Consider the following 15,845-nt stretch of genomic DNA (forward strand, 5'->3'; position numbering starts at 1 on the left):
TTCAGCTCCTGGAATGCTGAAGTTTAGCAAATACAAAAGAAACTTCAGCTCCTAGAATGCTGAAGTTCAGCAATTACAAAACAAAAACTTCATCCAAAATATGCTGTAATTTTATTGAACTGAAGTTTGCCATTGCACTATAAAATAAAGTTTGCGTGATTGCCTTTGCAAGTCAGACCAAACTTCAGCAAAAAATATCTGAAATTTTGCTTTGATAAAGCTACACTTCAGGCAAAACATTCTGAAGTTCAAACTTCAGGCCCGTATGTCTGAAATTGCCCGAAAAGTGGTTACGCTTGCAATTTTTTTTACAAAACAAATATAAGTTAAAAGGTGACCCAAAAACTGGGTATAAATGCAAATCCCCTGAAAATTTCCGGTTTATTGTAAACACAAAGGCCATCAGGCCCATCACCTGGCAAGTGAGTATGGGCTTTGATAACAAAAGGCCAAATACTAATGGGCTGGACCTCTGCTCAAGATAAGTTTTTCCCGTGCGCGAAAAAAATAATATCTGTTGACCGTTGGTGTGATACAAACCGGTTTGGTCACTGGATCCCTGTTCGGTTCGCCAGACCTTTCGATCCACAGGAGCTTTATATATACAAAAATCGGGTGGAAGTCGGCCAGTTCAAAAGCTACAGTACTGCTTCGAGGTTTCTTTTCGCTGTCAAAGCTTATCGCGTAAGATCTCTTGAATGAATTTTCTCTTTTGCCTCCATTGGTTTTGTTTATTTTCAGCTTTTCGGCTTCAATCCCTTTTTTTTATCGCTTTGAAATAAATCTTAGGGTTTCTGTTCGACTGTTCCTGCATTGGTATGACTTCTTTTTCTTTCTGGTAAATAAAAGAATTTTATTACCATTTGCAATCTGTACATGTAAAACTAAAACAACATTTGCATTGGTATGATTTTTATGGCTTGTAATATCAATAAAGCTCTGATCTTGGTATTGGGCTTAATAGATAGTAGTAAAGTTTATTGTGCTCGAAAAAAAATTGAATTTATGTTTTTTATGCTGAATTTTGCTGTATCTTTCTGCTGAAATTCTGTAGCCTGCTGGGCTTTTCATGTGCTATTTACTGGAAATTACACTATCTTGCTTTGTTGAAGTGGTTGTTCACTCGATTAGTGTGATGTAAACTTGATATCTTGAGTGCTACATTTTACTTTAGTTTGGTGCCCCTGTTGAAGTCCCCTGCCTTTGAACACCGAATGCTGATATCTAAGCACCAACTGCCCACAGTTTCTTCCTTCCCCATCTGTAAAGGGGGTTTAGTAAGTGAAGTTAACCCATCTTAGGAGGTCTAGTCCAACGTCAATACACCATTAACCTCTACCAAGGTAAAAGGTAAAAGGTAAAAATCGTTGTCATTCATGTCTCTTATTGTGTTAAATTCAACCTGCAGTTGATGACTGTAACCAATGTTCACCTATAGGTATATTTATTTTGAAGTGGCTGAATTGTGATGTTTGTCTTACTGGGAAAATCTTTGTTTGTATTTAGTTGTTTTTTGTTTTTAACCACTTAACTTGCTATGATCTTATTCTATATTCCTGTCATATCAAGTTTGGTGTGTGAAGTCCCTTAAAATATTCCGAAAGGGATTTATCATTATGAAAATAGTGCAGTTTAGGTTGTTTATGTTATTCATGCCTTAACGAATTGCCTGAGACTATCAGTATTTCCCACTGGGAATTTGGTTTTACTTTTTTCGGTGAAGATATACTCTTTTTTACTTGAACATGTGTTTTCTCCTATTACACTTCTCTCCCCCTTCCTCTTTCCATTTCAATTTTTGCCGTGAAAGGTAATTTGATGCTGTTCTTATGGTTTATGAATTGATTGAACAGGTTAAGCAATATGGCTGAATTGACTGCGGAAGCCCAGCTTGTTCAAAGTAAAATTCTTTTATTTAATGTACCTGTCCTTTCCCTCTTGTCAATTCTATCAATTATTCTCTAACAAGGACATAACCTTTGGCATTTCCTCTTTAGAATTTACATAATTCTCGAGTTTCATTTCTTGTCTATCTCCTCTGCTAGCATTTCATTATTTTATTTGAAATGCTAAACTGCATATGCAATTGGTCAATTGAATTTGGTTGTTTTAATGGTCTCACATTGAAAACAAGCTGACCTGCTTTTGCATAAGATGTTAAGGCTTATGTTGATTCTTGTGAAATTATGCTCTTATCATGTCTTAACTTAAAATTAAATCTTTGCAAAAAGATGAAATTTGGAGATTTTGTTGTTGGCATTGGGAATGGGAGGAAGCTTCAGACAATCGGTGTGGATATATGTAGCTAAATCCTAAACGTACTGTTCTGAAGATATTCTTTCCGTGTAATCTGTTTAGTCCTGGTGTCTAACCTAATCAGCCCTCTACTATTTCAGATGCCCAGTGCAGCATTTGTGTATGGTCCAATGGGACTTTAAAGTCAAAGATGGCTTATGTTTGTTTGTCAGGCGCTTAACCTCTTGACAAAGTAAAAAGATATTAATGGAAATATAACAGTTATGTTCATAAGTCTATGTCGTGTCATCCATTTTATTTTTTATTGTTTCCTACTGTTCTGAAAAACTCGTTTGTTCTTTTGGGTCGAATCTTAATCAGAGGAGCAGGTTAATGTTACTATCTGCTGTAAGTAATGCAGTATGTAGCAGCTAGTCTGTGTGATCATCATATCTTCTTGAAGCAAACTAAAGAAAGAAGAAATTTATAAAATCTAAGTGGTCATCTGTCTTGTTGAAGCAAAAAGGAAAAATAAACTTGAAATGAGTACAATTACAGTACACTTAATGTAGGTTGAATGTTCCATGAATAGGATAAGCATGTGTTGTTAACCAAGAACAGTTATCACTATTTCATGTCATGATAACCATAATCCATACTTCCTCATTGCTGTAATACTGCCCTCTTACCCCAGTTACATCCATAGGACTGTAATGGATTTTGCCTATAAATCATAAGGATTTTGTCTTACTTTTTGAGGAAGTTTTATCACCTAGTACAGGATTAACACCTAGTCTTTGCCTTTCATCGACAAAATTGTCAATAGAGCATGCCACATGTTTTTCAAGTTTCCCAGGGGGAACTGACTGTGGAGCTATGGTAGACTCAACTTTGATATGGGCGAAATAAGCTTCTCATTCATTAAACTGTTAATAACAGAAAACACCAGTCTGTAGGTCTTATTAAGTAATTAAAAAAATGGGCCAGAAAGGATATTAACAGTAAATAGTGAGAAATGACATTTCAGTTTGTCTTGTTTAAATCATGTGGCATGGTTTCATAATCTTGTAATAGAATGAACAAGTTATTGAGATAACTGCATCCACCATTCTTGGTGATTAATCAACAGGCATCCCGCAGAGATGCTGTGTCAACTAATTAATATCAGACAAAACATAAAAAAGAACTGGAATGGGGAAGAGGAAATTATGAATAAGCAGATTCGCATGGTTTAGTGTTAGTCTACTTTAAGTAAATTGATTGTTTTAGCTCCTTTATTCTCTAATCTAACCACTTTTTTTTCTGTTCATTACCACAAGAATTAGTTTTACATGGAAAATTCTAGATGAACATGCAGTAATATTATTAGAAATGATACCCATACATGTATATATAAAGCAATAACCTTTTTCTTATTAGTATGTGCGCGTGCTTATCCACATCCGTGCATAAGCTTGTTGCGTGAAATTCGCTTTGGTTGTTTTGATTCACCTCCAATCCTTGGTGTGGGCAAGGAAGACCATATGCCATCCTGTGAAGTCTCCTTCTCTCCTGGAATAACAACTTTAACCTTGTCCTTTTTCCACAAAGTGAAATGCGAAATTGTAAAAAAGGACATTAATGGAAAAGTCTCCTGCATATGTAATGTCATGGGCTGCTTTCCAGACACGCCCCATGACCCCTTGGCCGCGCCCCATGGCGGCTTAGCAAGCCTCACAATGCCTAGCGCTATGGTCGGCCCCGTGGTCTTGGCTGCGGCAAGTGACAAGCGCGCATGCGCCTCTGTCGCCCCACCGATGCCTCTCGCCGGCGCCCAAGGGCTGGCCAATGACAACAGCGCCGCGCGCCCTGACAATGTCGCGCGCGCAGATCCTGATGCCTCGCCAGCACCCGGCTGCAGGCCCATTCCAGCAGCGCCTCGCGCACAGACCCTGATGCCAAGCACCAACGCCCAGCCTCAGGCCAACACAGCAAGTGTCGCGAGCGCCCACGGCAACGCGCGCGCAGACCCTGACCCGCAAGACAAAGTTGCTGCCATCGGACTTAGTTCTACATTGTAATAAACTAAGTCCTTTTCATTGTAATTATAGGCTAGTTTGCATCATTTTCATTGAGCGTGCTTCTACAGCTTTATTAGGACTAGTCATGTAATGTTGGTTTATTTTTTTTAAGCATTATTAAGGGGGACCAAACAATCAAACATTTCCAAGCAAGCAATTTTATGTACTGGTGTCTCTCCCCCTCGACACCGCATCTTTTGTAATCAACATTTCAGTCATCAATAAAATCATCATCATCATTCAAAACCCAATTCTCTCTCAGCTTCCGCAATTGCTCGTGACATTGGTTTTCCCGCACGACACTGACAATCTAGTCTAGCGTGCGGAGGGGACCTCATTGGCGGACAGCAACCGCACTAACATCGGTTGCTTAGCCTTACGTTGCCTTTCCAAAGAACATCAGGAAGGCGTTGCGTAACAGTTGGTATCAGAGCCTAGGCTCGACATCGGACGAGGGAACACATTTGCCATCATCACCATTTCTGACCATGGTGAATCATGGGGAGCGTCTAGCATCCCTAGAAGAGACGGTTGACCGATTACGACCCATCGTGAATACGGTGCCTGATCTAAACAACAACCTAGTGCAAAGATTGGATGACCTAGACCGCCGAATGCGGCAGGCAGAAAATGACATTGCAAACATCAGTCGTGACTCTGACGATGACCGACAAACGGCAGCCATCGAAACTGCCAATATTCATGGCAAATTTGAGGACCTCCAACAGGAGCGTGCCGACGAGTTAGCCCATCGGCAACAAGAGGCAGACAGACTAACTGCCATGCAGCAAACCATAGACGACTTGACAGGCAAGCTCAATGTTGTCAATGCTGCCCTACAGAGCCTACTTCGAGGAGGTGACAACCACATCAGGGGTGCAGCAAACCTCACCCCCATTCCACAAAAGCTTAAGATACCGGAGCCAAAGCCATACGACGGATCCCGGGATGCTAAAGAAGTGGAAAACTTCATCTTCGACATCGAACAATACTTCGATGCCGTGGGCCATTTGGAAGAATCCAAAAAGGTAGCGACTGCTGCCATATATGTTCAGGGCGATGCCAAACTTTGGTGGCGGGTCAAATACGAAGCCATCAAGGCCGGTGAAGATACTCTCCAGACATGGGATGAATTGAAGGTAGCCATACCCCTGCAGTTCTTCCCCGAAAATGTGGAATACAATGCAAGGAGAAAGCTACGGGAACTCCGCCGCACCAAATCAGTGCGGGAGTACGTGCGCGAAATTCTCCGCACTCATGCTAAACATACGCGACATGGGGGACAAAGACAAACTCTTCGCATTCATAGAAGGTTTGAAACCTCATTCCCGTATGGAACTACAGAGACAACGGGTAGACACCCTGCCCAAGGCCATTCAAGCTGCAGAATGCCTTGGCGATTATCATTTGGGAACTCAGAACGACAGGCCCCAGCCGAGGGGGATTCAACGGGAACCATCCCAGCAATGGTGGCCCAAGCAAAAGTGGGGGAGATCGGAGTGCATCCAAAACTAAGACTCCTCCCTCCAGCAGCAACAGTGCTGCATCCATCAACAACAATCAGGGGAGAAAGCCTCCCTCAGAATGGCGTCATTGCGGTGGGGCACATTGGAACAATGAATGCCCAAACATAAAGGTCAATGCTCATCAGACTGTCAAGGATGAGTCAGACGCATCAGACACATCAGAAGAAGACCAGGTAGGCATGCCTTAGCGACCAGTGCATGTCCTCCTAAGAAAATCTCAGTCCCAATCACCAAGAAAGGGAAGGAAAAGATGGACGAGAGACCTCCTAAACAAGCGAGGACCCTAATGTTCGTCGAATTGAAAGTGAACGGCAAGCCCCTTCACGCATTGATAGACACGGGTGCCACCCACAACTACTTGTCGTCAACTCAAGTAGAGCGCCTGGGTTTTGTGGTGCAAAAGAGCAAAGGCCGCGTCAAGGCTATCAACTCACCATCCCAGACATTGGGTGGAACAACTACAAATGTCCCAGTGAAACTTGGCCCATACAAAGGAAGCATCGACCTGCGCATCGCAATCATAGATGACTTCGACATCATAGTGGGTTTGGAGTTCATGAGGCAAACCAACACCATACCGGTACCATATGCCAACATGCTCCTGATGATGGGAGGAAATGGGGCCAAGCCCTGCACCATACCATGCTTTCCCATAAAGATGGCCGCTGAAAACATCTCGGCCATGCAGTTGGAGAAGGTAGTCAACAGACATGAACCCCTGGTTCCGGCTACCCTTCGCAGCAACAATCAGACATCATGTCATCGGCCTCAAGAGATTGGTGACGCTCCTCAGCGTGTGAAGACTTGTCAGCCATGCCACAAGGACAAGTCGGATCACTCATCACAGAAAGGACCCTCGCAGCCATTACATGTCCCACAGAGACCATGGGAAAGTGTTTCCCTCATATTCATCACGGGATTGCCCCAAGTCGGTAATCTTGCATCCATCATGGTTGTCATAGATCAATTTTCAAACTATGCAACCTTCATAGCAGCCCCGCAAAACGTATCAGCAGAAGATACAACTCGACTCTTCTTCTCGCACATTGTCAAACATTGGGGCCTGCCCAAAGACATTTGGACTAGCAACTTTTGGACCCATCTCTTCAGGTGCTTTGGGTCAACATTGAGTCACAACTCAGACATCCATCCACCATCGGATGGCCAGACAGACCGGTTCGATGACATGCTGGAGGAATATCTCCGCAACTTTGCAACCGGATCACAAAAGCATTGGGTGAAGCTCCTGGATGCTGCTCAACTGTGTTTCAATTCTCAAAAGAGCCATCATACAAACAAAAGCCCTTTTGAAATTGTTACCGGACAGCAATCGCTTCTCCCGCAAACGGTGAATGCATCAACCATGCCGAAATCTCCTCGAGCTGCCAACTTCTCGAGCGAATGGGAGCGCAACATGGGGATAGTGCGGAGCTATCTCGTCAAAGCCCAAGAGCGGGCAAAAAGATTCACTGAACAAAATCTTTGCTTTGCCCAACATCAAACAGGGGACAAAGTAATGCTATGCATCCCAAAGCGGTACTTGTTTGCAGAGAGGACCCATGACCCTCGCCTGCAACAAAAATACATCGGGCCCCTGCCCATTGAAAAACGCATTGGGAAGTCCACATACCAGGTGAAAACTCCATCCTGGTGGAAGATCCATCCAGTCTTCCATGTCAGCCGCATGAAATCATTGCGTCGCTACAACAGCAAGCTCACAGAACAGAGTGGCGCAGACCTCCCATCCAACAACCACCAGAAGCATCATCATCATCATCATAAGGCTCCGAGGACGGCGCCAACTCAGGTGGGGGAGAATGTCATGGGCCGCTTTCCAGACACGCCCCATGACCCCTGGCCGCGCCCCATGGCGGCCTAGCAAGCCTCACAATGCCTAGCGCCATGGTCGGCCCCGTAGTCTTGGCTGCGCCAAGTGACAAGCGCGTATGCGCCTCTGTCGCCCCACCGATGCCTCTCGCCGGCGCCCAAGGGCTGGCCAATGACAACAGCGCCGCGCGCCCTGACAATGCCGCGTGCGCAGATCCTGATGCCTCGCCAGCGCCCAACTGCAGGCCCATTCCAGCAGCGCCTCGCGCACAGACCCCGATGCCAAGCACCAGCGCCCAGCCTCAGGCCAACACAGCAAGTGTCACGCGCGCCCACAGCAACGCGCACGCAGACCCTGACCCGCAAGACAAAGTTGTTGCCATCGGACTTAGTTCTACCTTGTAATAAACTAAGTCCTTTTCATTGTAATTATAGGCTAGTTTGCATCATTTTCATTGAGCGTGCTTCTACAGCTTTGTTAGGACTAGTCATGTAATGTTGGTTTATTTTTTTTTAAGCATTATTAAGGGGGACCAAACAATCAAACATTTCCAAGCAAGCAATTTTCTGTACTGGTGTCTCTCCCCCTCGACACCGCATCTTTTGTAATCAGCATTTCAGTCATCAATAAAATCATCATCATCATTCAAAACCCAATTCTCTCTCAGCTTCCGCAATTGCTCGTGACATTGGTTTTCCCGCACGGCACTGACAATCTAGTCTAGCGTGCGGAGGGGACCTCATTGGCGGACAACAACCGCACTGACATCGATTGCTTAGCCTTACGTTGCCTTTCCAAAGAACATCAGGAAGGCGTTGCGTAACAGTAATTATGCATCTATCCCCCTTAACACTTAAATGAAGTTTCTATCTTGTTCCCCACTCTCCTAGCACCTTTCTATGTCTGTTCTCCAACTCTTTTCTGGCTGATTCTGCATTAGGTTTTATTTACATGTTGCTTCTAATTATAATGCAAGCATTACTGTGTCTCTTGATACTATACTTGTTATTAGATATTGAAGTCACTGATTATGCCCTAGGTCGAGCTCTCTCGTTCTTTCTGCTGACATCTGGAGAAAATGTCTTTGCTTCATGACTCAGATAATTTAGAGAATGTTGATGGGTTCCAAACCATGTCCAAACAAGATGCTGCATGTGTTCCTAACATGCAAATGCAGCCCGAAGAAATCGGTAGGAGACGTCGATGCTCCTGTCATTCATGATATTATCCCCCAATTATTTTCATTATGGTTTAGCCAAGAGACCAAGATCACAAGAACAATGTTTTCACCATTATGCTTTTATTTCAGAAAGGAAAGCTCGGGTGGATGCTGTTTGGCAGCAAATGAATAAAGGAGTGTCTGCGAGGACCCTGTACTCCATAATAAACAAGCCTACTTCAGCATCAAATAGAACTTCCTCAAAGAAATCATCAAAATCGTCGTCTTCTGTGAGTATAAGACCTCTACTTTACAATTGTATGAGATATGCCCACGTTTTTATTTCGGACTTGTGGTGTAACAATCTCAGCAGAATTGGATGACAGTACTGGGATTGTCCCAAAAGCAGACATCAGAGCCTGAAAGAAGCACGCCTGAGAAGTGTCCTAGGCCTACTCAAAATGAAACTAGCGAGGAGGCAAAGAAGATTGCTGCTGCTGCTCTCTCTGCAGTAAAGGAAGCTGCCACTGCTGCTGCCTCTTCAGGCCGGGGTAAAGTGGTAGGTCTAGCTTGCTTGCTCATGATATTATTGCGCACTACTAGCTTTTCATTTTTGTAGCTGAAGACTTGGTTCCAAATGTGGTGATACACTCTTAGAGCGCCAGGTGCTAGAGCTTTTTTTGGCTGTACATGGATACGGATTTACTTTCTTTCTACATGACATAACCTGTGGAGAATGCAAAACTTGCTTATGGACCTCTTCTTCTTTTCTCAAAGAGCAAGAATGCTTGATACCGTTGTTATTTAAGTAACTTATCCCACTCCCCAACCCCAAAGAAAAATTGAAAGAAAGAAACTGTTGTCATTTTTGTTTGTTTAATCTTTAAGTTTGATAGTTATCATCAATACAATGCCAGGCACCAGAAGAGAAGGAAAGGGTTGAGGAAATTTTTGAGAATGGTTGCGAGCAGTTGGTCGTCTGAACCACTTGATGGAGAACCTTAGATTAATATTTATCACTCTTAAGATGTGCATATGCTTCTCAGATTTGTTGTTGCTGCGTTTTCCTTGCACATTCTTTATACCTAGTCTAATTTTACAGATCACTGAAGTACTGGATTTTGCTGGTGAAAAAGTTGAAGTGAAAAAATATGTCGATGCCAACTCTGCAGAAGCATCTGATAAAGGCAAAGGCCCTGTAGCGTCTGCTTCTCCTGTTGATATTATCCTTGAACAAATAAAAAAGAAGCAGAAACTCAGTGTACTTGATAAGACAAAGAAAGACTGGGAGGGGTTCAAAGAAGAAAATAAAGGCATGGAAGATGAGCTGGATGCTTACAAGAAGAGTTCCAATCAGTATCTAGACAGGGTATCTTTCTTAGAGCGTGCTGATTATCGAGAATATGAGCGGGAGAGAGATGCTCGTCTTGCAATGCAAGCAAAGAGAAAACCAGATAGTATGAAAGAATACTGAGAGCATACCGTCCAGGAGATACTGGCAGTTGGGATGTGGAAAAGAGGCTGTGGCATTCTTGTCAAAAGAAGTGTGTATCTGTGGCCTAAGTTTCCTCTATTTAGATTTTATGTTTGTCCTTACCCTGGGTGGATGCCATTAGGGAATATTATCATCAGCAAATGTTGCTGCAGGGTTTAAGGGGTGTTATACAAACCCATAAACACCCGTTTTGGATGTTTATTGGCTACATGGTCATGAAAGTGATACTCAGGGTGGGCATATTGATGGGGTTAATTTCTTCTCTAGTGACCTGAGACTCGAGTTAGGAAATCTGTTCTTGTAATTTATTGTCGTTTTTCTTTTTACTAATTTTAGTCCACTAACATTCTTTTACTCAATCCAACTAGGTCACTGATGACTCTGATTCTCCACTGTCTAGTTAAAAAGTATTGCAGGATAGTTCTCCGGAAAGGGGGAAAAAACTGAGAGTAGACTTAGTAGTTAGTTTAAAGTCTCCTGTGTTGTTGCTGGTTGCATGGTATCTTAAATTGGTATCAGCCATTTGTTTTCGCTTTCAATTTGATTCTACAAAAATTCTATTGATTCGTAATGAATGAGTCTTCGTTTCTTCGATTCCAAGGACAGCTTCACTGGACGAGTCTTGTAATCAAAGTGTTAATCAACCATTCCCTGAAGAATTATCTCAAAGTCTAATGTTTCCTCTGACCATCAACTTAGGAGATTAGAACGTAAAATACTGCAGAACGTCAACCAAATTTCATTATCCGACCCATTATGCATTGAATTTACCTGTTCTTGATCAGCAAAGTGCTTATTCATGTCCTTCCAGATACTAATTATTGTGGTATTAAATACTGCACACCATCTTGGGAGGCAGAACCTTTTTTCCGGAATTAACTAGTGAATAAAAATTTGTTTATATGCAGTTACAGTGAGCGCAAACCAATTCGTAAATGGTTCTCATCAGAACCATTAATCTGATGTTATTCACAGTTTAGGATCTTAAATCCCAATAAGAAAAGAACAACAATGTGCCTTCAACTTCCACAGTATCCTAGCTAATGTTGTATGAAAAAAACTAAAGGTGTTTCACAATGGAAGTACTGAACTGGAGCTACGATAATGTCTTGAGAAGAAAGACCTACCACCATATGAAAATGATCTCTTAATCATAAAAGGCTCTTTATGTAGAGACAACGCCATTGAACTTGAATTTTCACCAACAGCTTCAACACAACCCATTTCACGTGTACTAATTCTTGATAACATAGCCATATCAAGTCCTATACTTGAACTAATTGAAGAATCTACTGAAACAGACCTCCTCATTGCTTGTACCTCTCCATTTACACTATCCCATTTGGTATTAACTTCTTTTGCTGAAGTTCCTAGGCTCTCAATCTGCAAAACCTCTTCTTGATCACCAGCAGCCCCTGTCTCATTTTCGTAAATCTCGCGATCTGTGGCCTCATTGTTACTAGTCACTTCTCCAATATCATCTCTCTGTTCATAAATTTCCAACATCCTTTCTTCATTGATACTGATACTAGTACCTAAACTCGGCTCGATAGCAGCACGACACAAGGGACAATTTGTATGTGATCTAAGCCATGTGTCAATACAATGGATGTGAAATGCATGTTTACAATTTGGGAGTAACCTAAGAGACTCATCATATTGAAATTCATTCAAACAAACAGAGCAGTTTGTTCCTTCAATCAGACCATCCCCTTTTTTGAACTTGAAAATAGTGATCTTATCAATAACAGAAGGCTGAAGACCCACAGTGTTGATGTACCAAATTGGATGATCAATTATAGGAGCTCGATTTTCGTCGAAAAATTCTTCATTGGAGCCTTGTGCTGAGGTACTTCTTCTCCTGTTCCAATTCAGGCAATTCTTGACAATGATCAAATAGTAGCTAAGAAGAAGAAACAAGCTAGCAAATAAGGCAACAGAGATGATAATATAAGGTGATATATTCTGATGATGTTTGCTACTTAATTGTGGCGGCGGCAACGGCGGAGGTGGTGGTGGTGGTGTGTAATAGTCCAAGTCTACATATGGATAACAACCATAAGGACATGTTGAGTGACAAAAATACAAACAATCTTTGGATTGGTTTGTAGTTTGAAGTAGTTTTCTCGTGTTCATGGCCATTAATAGAAAATGTTTCTTGATCTTAGAAAAACAACAATGGAGTTAGTTTCATTTTGGGTAGAAGAAGATTTAGGTAAGTAGTCATTTGAGATTCTTGATTTATTTTCAAGGTTCTTTAATTCTTTCTCTCAATGAGTAGTTGTCAACGAGGTGGAGGGATGATAAGCCTGTTATTTTCCAAGGTTTGAATAAAGACTTTTAGAGGGTCTTTTGCTTTCATTCAATTGAATATGTGAGGTTGATGGCTCCTTGGAATATTTTTAAATTTTCCATGAATAGTTAAGATATATTGATTTCCTGAGCCGAGGGCCTATCGAAAATAGGCTCTCTACCTTCTCAGGGTAGGGGTAAATCTGCGTACATAGTACCCTCCTCCGGCCCCACTTGTAAAATTTCACTGGATTTATTATTATTTTTTGTTAAGAAACATTGATTTGAAGCAAACTAGAGTGAATTATAATCATTTTACTTGTCAAACAAAATGATAAATTCCGTGCTAAATTACTATACTTGAGCTGAATTCCACGAGATCATTTGACCTTGGACCTAATTAGTAGTCACATACATAGCCATATTTTAGTCTGCTTGTTTTTATCCTATGGTAAGTATGACATTGTTGCTAGTCAATTTTCTGGAAAAGTAAAAGTTAATCAGCATTTTCTGTCAAAGCTTTTGTTAGCTACTCTTTAGAGATTAGGTGGGCGGCTATTTGAGTTAATTTTTTTTTTTTTTAATCCTATGGTAAGTGTGACATTGTTGTTGCTAGTCAATTTTCTGGAAAAGTAAAAGTTAATCAGCATTTTCTGTCAAAGCTTTTGTTAGTTACTCGTTCGTGTCTGCATACGATGGTTCATGTATGGTATGCATTACTGTTTATTCAAAATATTTAAGAAATGCTTGAGGAAAAAATGTCTTCGAAGAAATAATTGTTTGACCTTCCAAATTGTAATAGTGCCACATAAAATATTTTATGTGATGGAGTACATGTTTAGAAAGTCATGGAAAATATTACTCAAAAGTTTTATAATTAGTTAAAGTATTTTATAATATATAAAGGTCACTCTCCCTATACGGCAAAAGTTAGTTTTTTTTTTTATTTAAAAAAATCTCCCTCATTCTTTCACCGCCTACGGGATATGGTTAATTTGAATTTAAATAGAAATTTTACATATTACTATTTTCAATTTTGATATGGATAGTTCGGTTAAGTCAAATTGATGATGATTTACAAATTTCAACACTAAAGAAAAATATAGCATATACCTTTTCACAGGAACCAGTAGGTTAAACTCAACCACATAATGTCGTAATCGTAAATATATACACATAGAAACCCTCTCAATCGCCCCAATATTATATTTTGTATTTAAAGGGCCAAAAAGAGACTACTAGGAGTGAGCGACTACGAATATAGATGCGATAATTTCTTCCTAATTGAGAAATTAATATTCCAAACATTTCTTTCACTAATATTTTTTTACTTCATTTGTCTTTTGATAGATCTTTTTCATCAGATTAAACAAGTGTACAGTGGTAAGTCATAATGTTGAGTGGTACATATGAAGCACGACTTTGGCGGTTTAGGTGATAAATCAATATCTAGAGATGTATAATTAGAAAAATAGTTTGGTAGGTTTTTTGGCCTAACGAATAATTAATTTTCATATCTAATCTTAAGAAAACTCCCATCCCTTGTGATTACATTCAGGGTAGTCGGTATCTGTCGACTAATTAATGCCCATAGTGGTTGTTGGATGTCAGTACTATTTTTGTTATATCCAATCAACTTCTCTCTGCTTTTCCTTCTTTTTATTTGTTTCCATTTTGATTTTCTATGTTTTTGTTAAAACCAATCTTTACAGGGAGTTAATCTACGTAACAAACGACAAACCAGATTACATGCAGAACCTAAATAAAGTAAAATTATTTAGTGCCTTAAAATAATCAAAACAAACTAAATGCAGAATCTGGAAGAACATAAAATCATTTTGTACTTTCGTGTGTAATCTGCCAGATAAGTAACTAAGTTCAGTCAGGGGTGGCCGCACGAGTTCTGTGGCCTTAACCCAAACTTTACGGGGACCTTAATTTTTTTAAAAAAAATTTATTTATTTATTTGAAGTCTATTTTTCTAGCGTTTATTAAATACAAAGTTATTAATAATTTTTCTTATAATTAATAACTCCTAATAAGTCTTTCTTAATTGACAATATAGCTAATCCATTTAACCTTTCTTGAGATATTGTTGATCTTAGGCAAGATTTTATCAATTTAATTTTGAAATTTTCTTTCCGCTGAAGCGACAGTAACAAGAGTTATTAATATTATTCCATAAATAATAGAGGCATTGAAAAAAGAATCAAATCTTTTATATGACCAGGTATCAATTAATTTGTTATCTTCTATGTCACGACCCAAAATTCCCACTGCCGGGACCGTGATGGCGCATAACATTCCACTTGCTAGGCTCCTTAAGCCAATTCCCTTTCAGTGATTAACAATAATTAAGCCATAACCAGTTAAAAAGAGTGCGGAAATTCATAATAATCTTAATGTTTATACACGACTACCCGGATCTGGAGTCACAATTCACGAACTTCTAAGATTTAACTACAAGTAAATATCTGAAAGAAATGCAACTGTCTTCGAAACAAAAGAAACAGTAAAGAGAATGTATAGAAGGGGACGCCAAGTGTGATGACCCAAAGGATCATCTTATGTATTATAACCCCATTTCGATACTCTGAGGCCTTTAAAACCTCATTTTATTCTTCCTCGATTTACGTGAGCAGTTCGAGCGTGTTTTCGGAAAGCTTTTATATATGTTGAAAGTTGATGAAAATAATAATTTTTGCCTTTAAAAAGTTGATTTAGTTGACTTCGGTCAACGTTTTGAGTAAATGGATCCGAACTCGTGTTTTTGACAGTCCCGGTGGGTCCGTATAGAAATATGAGACCTGGGCGTATGCCCGAAATTGGATTCGGAGATCCCTAGCGTGAGTTATGAATTTTTGTTAAAAATTGTAAGTCCGAAAATTTAATGGTTTTTAAGAAATTATTAATATTTGATCTTATTGGTATCGAGTTTGTATTTTGGTTTTGGAGCTCGGTACAGGTTCAATATAATATTTAAGTCATGTCTGTGAAATTTGGTGAGAAACGGAGTGGGTTTGACGTGATTCGGACGTCCGGCTGTGAAAATAGGAATTTTGAAGTGTTCTTGGAAAATTCATGTGATTTGGTGCTAAATTCGTAGTTTTAGGTGTTATTTCGGCGATTTGATCACACAAGCAAGTTCACATGATGTTTTTAGACTTGTGTGCATGTTTGGTTTGCAGCCACGAGGGCTCCAGTGAGTTTCGGATAGGCTACGGGGTGATTTGAAACTTAGAAAAATTGC

General features: G+C 40.4%; 2 protein-coding genes across 5 annotated transcripts; one reads left to right on the plus strand and one right to left on the minus strand.

Annotated features, from left to right (window-relative positions):
* The first annotated feature begins 524 nt into the window (after positions 1 to 524).
* LOC107803857 (uncharacterized) lies at positions 525 to 10,688 on the plus strand. Of its 4 annotated transcripts, none has more exons than XM_075232750.1 (6): positions 525 to 684; positions 1,854 to 1,900; positions 8,750 to 8,839; positions 8,959 to 9,098; positions 9,182 to 9,367; positions 9,911 to 10,688. In XM_075232750.1, exons 2-6 carry the CDS (start codon positions 1,864 to 1,866, stop codon positions 10,280 to 10,282), a joined length of 825 nt encoding a protein of 274 aa, XP_075088851.1. In that variant the 5' UTR covers positions 525 to 684; positions 1,854 to 1,863; the 3' UTR covers positions 10,283 to 10,688. The 4 variants fall into 4 exon arrangements, with proteins under 4 accessions (XP_075088851.1, XP_075088853.1, XP_075088852.1 ...); XM_075232752.1 differs by having other exon boundaries at positions 543 to 684; positions 1,854 to 1,920; positions 8,689 to 8,839; positions 9,179 to 9,367; XM_075232751.1 differs by having other exon boundaries at positions 543 to 684; positions 8,689 to 8,839; positions 9,179 to 9,367.
* Positions 10,689 to 11,231: 543 nt separating this feature from the next.
* LOC107803856 (RING-H2 finger protein ATL54-like) lies at positions 11,232 to 12,812 on the minus strand. The gene has a single exon (XM_016627651.2). The coding sequence runs from the start codon at positions 12,443 to 12,445 to the stop codon at positions 11,375 to 11,377; it is 1,071 nt and encodes a 356-aa protein (XP_016483137.1). The 5' UTR covers positions 12,446 to 12,812; the 3' UTR covers positions 11,232 to 11,374.
* Between the last annotated feature and the right edge of the window lie 3,033 nt (positions 12,813 to 15,845).

Source organism: Nicotiana tabacum, chromosome 16 (genome assembly GCF_000715075.1).
Source record: "Nicotiana tabacum cultivar K326 chromosome 16, ASM71507v2, whole genome shotgun sequence".
In the NCBI taxonomy this organism is placed as follows: Eukaryota; Viridiplantae; Streptophyta; class Magnoliopsida; order Solanales; family Solanaceae; genus Nicotiana; species Nicotiana tabacum.

What these genes read in the sequence shown, in the direction of transcription:
- LOC107803857 (XM_075232750.1), top strand. Translation starts at nt 1,864, where the DNA reads ATGGCTGAATTGACTGCGGAAGCCCAGCTTGTTCAAA. An exon ending in GGAAGCCCAGCTTGTTCAAA is followed by an intron (nt 1,901 to 8,749) that starts GTAAAATTCTTT and finishes TTCATGACTCAG; the next exon opens with ATAATTTAGAGAATGTTGAT. An exon ending in CTTCAGGCCGGGGTAAAGTG is followed by an intron (nt 9,368 to 9,910) that starts GTAGGTCTAGCT and finishes CTAATTTTACAG; the next exon opens with ATCACTGAAGTACTGGATTT.
- LOC107803856 (XM_016627651.2), bottom strand. Translation starts at nt 12,445, where the DNA reads ATGGCCATGAACACGAGAAAACTACTTCAAACTACAAACCAATCCAAA.